We start from the raw sequence: 6,823 nt of genomic DNA, 5'->3' as shown, positions 1-6,823 counted from the left end.
ATAGCCCCATAGATAGCGAAAATTTACAACCATCAAAATCTGACCACCAGACACAGACCCACCAATTCGAAAATGGCACTGTGACATATTCTTAAAAGTACCTACAGCTAATAAGTAACGTTGTGGTGTTTATCGCTATTAGTTAAATGACGCGTCAGTAGAAAATTGATCAGTTTATACTGTAATAATACAAACTTTTCATGACCTATACAGGTCATCACACAGCGATATAAATAATTGCTGCTGCTGATTATGAGTGCAATTGTTGACTTTTATAATATACTAGGTAAATGCGTTGCTTTAAAAGTGATAAAGCTGTAAATAATATGTGGAAATCGATTTTGCTGATTACAAAAAGCAAACCACAAGTGATTTTCAGAAAATCAGAGTCTCAATTATTACTAGTTGTTACCTCTTAGTATTAACAAATACTCGAGAAAGTGCATAATTAATTTTTTTTTACATTTTAATAAAATGTATGATGTGTTGCATACTGGTCAGGTAATAAAATGTCCAAGATAATTTATAAATTTATTTAGATATAAAAAAGCAATATTAACTAGCTGAACTGGATGGGATCCATGTGGGTCCATATAAAACCCGTATCTCCTGTTGCATGAACAGGCGGATATGGTGTATTTTTAGCATGGTAATAGTCAGATGGAGCGTGCATAATAAACTCCATACACTCTAAGACACGAGGAGTATCTTCTTCAGGACCTACGATAGGAATACATGAATGACTAGCGGTTGAAAAAGAACAAATACCAATAATGTAAGTGGCTGGGTCGAACGCTTCTTCAGGAGGAGGGCTATGCTTTGTCGGTAACAACCAAGTGACACACGCACTTTTTTCGCAATACTGGTCGGTCAGAAACCCTCGAATTTGTGCATAGTAAGTGTCACCTTCTTGGTCGATCATCGATACGATATCACCCACCTGCAAGTAGGATCCCTGCAACGAATAATTACACTTACTGCACACTTTACTGTAGCATACACCTTATAAAATACACTGTCGCTAGTTACAGGTGTTGAAGTGGCTATAGGAGCTTTTACAGGGGTCTTTTTATAATGTCCTCGTCGTCCTCTACCCTTCGGCGTGGTTGATTTTGGCAATGCCAGAGGATTAAGTCGTGTCTTGTAGGATCGCGTTGTTCGAGTTCTTCTGCGCGACTTTGGAAAGTTGTCTTTTTCCTCTTCCTCTTCGAGTTCATTCTTGATGGAATCTTTCGTTTCGTTGATGCAGTCTAGACAAATTGCACCCAAATTCTCTGCGTTGGTCCACAAAGGCGATTCGCTGGTTTCACATTTTAAACAAGTTGGGTTCCCTTTTAAAGGCATTATTTTTAATATTCAACCTTAAAAATGAATTCAACCTTAAAAATGAAGAGGTTAAGTAATCAAAACCACATATTGCCAACCTTACTGACTAGCACATTGAAATTTCCTACAGACAAACCGCGAGTCATTAGAGTACGGAGTGTGTAATACATACAGGCTGTCGCATTACAGATATGTCGTACCAGTTAATCTCCTGTATGAGGTAGACGTAGCCAATTTTTAAACAATAAGATAGTCGAGTAATGACTTTTAACTTGATTTTTTTAATTACAATCACAACTTATTCGCGATTCAGATTAACAGTGAGACCTCTGGTGGCAGCACATTGCAAATACTATTGGTCGGTTGAGACCGCCATTTTGTTGTGCCACATTGTTATGGAGCAATTCCCTAGTGGCCTAGAACAAGACTTGCAATCGCCAAAGCACTTTTAGACCATGTACAAAGACGAGCGTACCTACCTTAAGTACACGAGCGGACCACAATAAGAATATCCAGTAATAGCAGAGCTGCCCTTCAGACACACACTCAATGCAAAGTCACCTCCAAACTGATGCTTGAACGCCAGCAACTCCCTTGAACTCGAGTGTGGGCCAAAAGAAATAAAACGGCAGAGAAACTAATCAAAATGGTCTCAAAAACAAGCGTTTTGTGAACCAGTGCCGGCTGTTCCACTTGCAATATCTAGTGTAAGTGATATAATATAACTCAAAATACCCAGGCAAAACACAAAGCCAAATGGGACTTGATGTCAGACTGCCGCTATGTGTTTCATTTTGTTTCATTTCTTTGCATGATTCAGATTCATTCCATTTTTAGTTTCCTATTCTTTAGTCTTAGTTTTTTTAGACTCTTTCCTTTGTTGTCTCAAACGTTTCTTTAGTTATATTCCTGTTTATACAATTTCTTTGAAACTTTTTGTTTTTTTTTCTTATTCTTCCGAGATTTTTCGTATTGTACGTACAAATTATCTACATGTCTTTGATTCTTCCATTTCTTCGAATTTGTCTGATTTTTCAAATGATATTCCCTATTTTTAGCAGACATTCCTCGGATTTTCCAACTTAATTGAATACTTTGGTTTCTTTGGCTTCTTCTAGTCGCCCTTCGATTATTTGGGTGCATCGGTTTATTTGATATCTGACTCTTCCAATTCTTCGTCAGATTCTTAAGATTGTTTTGATTCTTCGAATTCTCCTTATTCTTCAGATTATATTTTCAGTTCCATTAGATTCGTAATAAAATTCTTTATATTCTTCTGTTTGTACTACCCGCACGTTAGTAAGGGGGGTATGGAATTGGGGTAAAATATGACCCACCACTGTTTTGACGGAAATGCGCGCTTTGAAGCACCAGGAATTCGAATCAGACAAAATCTTGATGACGTCGGTCTGTCTGTACTCAAATTTCCAGTTAAACGGCTGAACCGATTGGAACCAAATTTGGTACCCACATTCTTAGACACAAAATATTTCAAAATTATTCCCTTCAATAAGCGTCAAATGAGGAAAAAATGGGGTCGGAGGGGGCCATTTTTTACCCCAATGTGATACCTCCCTTATTAACGCGCGGGTGGTTACAGACTTACAATGGCTGCAGGATTTTTCGTTTCCTTGAACAAAATCCGACTCTTATTGGATACAATGTAATGGATCGGAGGTTTCTAAACAAAGTTATCGTACACACGGACAGATAGGCAGCAATACATAAATTATAAACCATTCACTAATAAAGTATATAGTGCTTTCGGAGAAACTAATTGGAAAAATCCAATTTTGTTCTTGTTATGCCCATTTTTAGAGAAATTTTTGGAAAAAAAGAAATTCCCTTTATGCCATGGTTTTATCCGTCCGTCTGTCCGCTCGTCTGTTTCTTGTCAAAAAAAACTAAAAATCCTATGCGATTATTCTTCGTATCTTGTATGTTATAACTTATTGCTGGTTTACGTTAAGGGTAACAGCTGCCCTAAGCTGTACTACTGTGTCCTGTTCTTACATAAATAAATATTCTTTTACATTACCGTTATTACATTTAGGTACTCATCATTCCTGTAACAAACAATAGTATAACTATTTATGCATCCATCCCCAAGAGGTAGGGTTGAAGAAGACTCTAAACCTTTACGTCAGTGCTGTAAAACAGGAAAAATCGAATTGAATTTGCTCCGTTTTACATTTTCACAATTAATAGGGGGAAGTATAGAGCTTTTTCCCCAGGAATAGTTCTGTAATTTGACTTAGAAAATAGAACGCCGTAGTAATCCACGTGTTTTGTGCCTGTTTTAATTTTTAAAGGAGGATTTCGAAGTACAGATTCCAACGCTATAACTGAAATCTGCCCGATTTAGTATCAAATGACGGTAGATGGCTTAGGAATGTCCTATAGATAAATATCACAACGGAGTATAGCCTATTAAGGGTTGTAATCCCCCCTTAAACTTCTGATTGAATCGGAATTTTCCCATCGAAAATAAAAATAAAAATTTTCTTGCGATGAAATTTTCCTAATGGTTTCTCCACGGCTAGCTTTATACGACGAAACAAAATTTTGTATTAGTAACAATTCTATAATGGAAAACAGTTTCTTTTCCTTTTTTCTTGGAACTTAATTGTTGAGTTTAATTTCGGGTGGTTTTTTAGTGTTTATTCTATCACCAGGAAAATATTTGCATTAACGCAAATAAGTTAATACTGTCACTGGTTTTCCAATACTCGAAATTATGTTCAAAGGGAAATGCTTTGGCTTTTTCAGATTACTACGCGAATTTATACTGAATTAACGAACATGTTCGGTCGCTGGTCGATTAATTATACTTTATACTGCCCGGAATTCCCGAAACCAGACGCTGCTCTTGCAATTATTCACACACTTTCCGTTCTTGAGGTGACAAACTTCCACATCGGATATGAATTATACCTACAATTGTCATAAAACCCGAACTTTTCCAAGATTTTCTACCTTAATCTCGCCTTCCCGTGCCCAAAAGGGATTTTGGATCACACACTGATCGTGGTCCTGCAGCCAAAACCCGAATTTTTTCAGAAAAAAAAACTTATTCTTGCCTAATTAACGAACACCTTAGGCTCCTTGTTGTCATTAAGTCAACCATTTTTCTTGAGGCTGTCGTTAAAAAAACCCATACATGGGAATTGTGTTTAATTTGCAATGTTACAATGATCACTGTTCACGTTCTCAATTTTTTCCTTCTGACTTCATTACCTCTTTTATCTCCGCCCCACTGAAGCGTACAAATTCCGGAACCCCAGTAAGAAGACAATGGCCACAAAAATTAAAAGACGTACAAATGTACAAATGGCATGTTAATTTCACTTACGAATCTTATGCCTTTAAAACAAGTAAAACCAAAATTAGTGCTACCGTTACAGTATGCATTACTTTTTGTCTTTCGCAGCTTTGTAGACAAATTAAATCTTCATTATGAATGTTAAAAAAATAAGTGTAAGATAACAATCGATTCTGAAAAGCAGTAGGTAGTAGTTTCGTTATGAATAAATGTCTTGCAATGAAATTTTGCTTAATAAAGGTGTATAACTTTGCGTTAAGCTCATTAAGTTTTGATGGGGACATAATTAGAAAAGTTTTTAAACTTCTGTTAAAGTGGCTTGCAGTTTTTATAATTATATTAGAGATCATCTGGAGAGTAAATTGGTGATGTGCCATTATATATCGACAATATGAGTGAACTCAAAATTCCAAATTCATAAACTAGGACATGCAAGTGTACAGTTATAGCTAGAGATCGATTAGCATGAAATAAGGAAACCAATTTGTTCGAAGATTGCAAAAGAATTGGAGACTACGAACAGGAGGGTGTAATATGATTCAATTTCGCGTTAGTTACCTATACAATAATCGACTCGGATCGTCGTTAGACACGTAAACACACATTGTATAGATTACTCCAGTTGGGCAAATGTAAGTTTACTGTTATATTGTAAAAAGCATTGTATGAAACAATATTCTATACTATACACTTGCTAAAGTTTATTCGACTGTATTGTTTAAGTTTCGCTTCCAAGTTTTGGAGAATCTATACAGAAAGTTTTACTATATGTTTTCAAATTATTGTAATTCTACTTATTACATTTTCTACATGTGCGCTGTACTCTAAACTGTATTGTATACTTAATACCATTGTTTATTCATTTATAATTTATAATTTTTCCACATAGGAACAGGGGTTATGCAAAAAAGGAAACTTTATCGTGAAAATTTTCTCATCATGGTTATTTTATTTCAGTGATTGGGAATTTTATTTATATTTAAATTCTTTGTTGGATTGAAGTTTTATTTAGCAGTAACAAGGATTTGTATATTTTCACAGTATGTATCCGTAATTCACTATGTGGTACAACGTAGGCACCATAATAATTAGCTCCATAGATAGGAATCAAGGACACGTGGGCAAAAGAAGCCTAAGGATCGCCTCCTGGGAGTAGGAACATGGAATGTGAGGAGTTTAGAGAAAGGAAGCAGATAATAAAACTTAAAAAGGAAGATGTTAGGTTAGATTTAAATATTGTAGGGGTAAGTGAAATTAAGTGAAAAGAGTAGGGTGACTTTTGGTCAGGGAGTACAGAGGGTACACTCAGATACAGAGAACGGTCAAACAGGGTTAGGGTTTATGCTAAACAAGAAGTTGGGCAGTAGAATTAAAAGCTGCAGGATAGTAAGGTAAGGATCAGGGCAGTATTTGATTTTGTAAATACTTTTTAGTATTAAAATCTTTTAAAGTATTCAAATACTTTGTAATTAAATACTTTTATGGAAGCAGTATTTGTATTTGTAACTCAAATACTTTCACAAATATTTAGTATTCGAATACTTTGCATAGTATTTGTATACTTTTTTTTCGGGCCTCAAAAAAAGGCAGTGTATAACCTTCCTTTTTTACCAAAAATCGATTACACCAAAGTTTCTCGGGAAAACACTTTTTCTTATTAATTTTGCTGCGTAGAATCCAAAACAATTCGTACTTTTTCGATCAGACTTCTCAATAAAAAGTCATAGACTAGAAACTAATGTCGAAGAAAAATTCAAAGGGTTGTAACTTTTGAACTAGTAGTCCAATCTTGGAACTGTTTGAAATTATGGATTCTACAGGCCACATTCTATAAGAAAATTGTTTTTCCGGGTCGATCTGAGAATTTTTTTTCGGGCCTCAAAAGGAGGCAGTGTGTACCTTTCTTTTGTACCAAAAATCGACTACACCAAAATTTCTCGGAAAAACACTTTTTCTTATTAATTTTGGTGTGTAGACTCCAAAACAATTCGTACTTTTTCGATTAGACCTCTCAATATAAAGTTATAGACTAGAAACCAATTTCAAAAAAAAATTCAAAGGGCTGTAACTTTTGAACTAGTAGTACAATCTTGAAACGGTTTTCTGGATTCTACAGGTCACATTCTATAAGAAAATTTTTTTCCGGGTCGATCTGAGACAATTTTTTTTTCGGGC

The 6,823-nt window shown here is 35.4% G+C and overlaps 1 protein-coding gene across 1 annotated transcript; it reads right to left on the bottom strand.

Annotated features, from left to right (window-relative positions):
• Positions 1-518: 518 nt before the first annotated feature.
• Positions 519-1,427, bottom strand: LOC116169879 (GATA zinc finger domain-containing protein 1-like). Its single transcript, XM_031486060.1, has 3 exons — positions 1,003-1,427; positions 769-955; positions 519-720 (listed from the first exon to the last, which is right to left on the bottom strand). The coding sequence occupies exons 1-3, from the start codon at positions 1,342-1,344 to the stop codon at positions 560-562; spliced, it is 690 nt and encodes a 229-aa protein (XP_031341920.1). The 5' UTR covers positions 1,345-1,427; the 3' UTR covers positions 519-559.
• Between the last annotated feature and the right edge of the window lie 5,396 nt (positions 1,428-6,823).

This window comes from Photinus pyralis, unplaced genomic scaffold, assembly GCF_008802855.1.
Source record: "Photinus pyralis isolate 1611_PpyrPB1 unplaced genomic scaffold, Ppyr1.3 Ppyr1.4_LG4, whole genome shotgun sequence".
NCBI lineage: Eukaryota > Metazoa > Arthropoda > Insecta > Coleoptera > Lampyridae > Photinus > Photinus pyralis.
The sequence above is the reverse complement of the archived record's forward strand: the minus strand, read 5'-3'. Positions and strand labels throughout refer to the sequence as shown.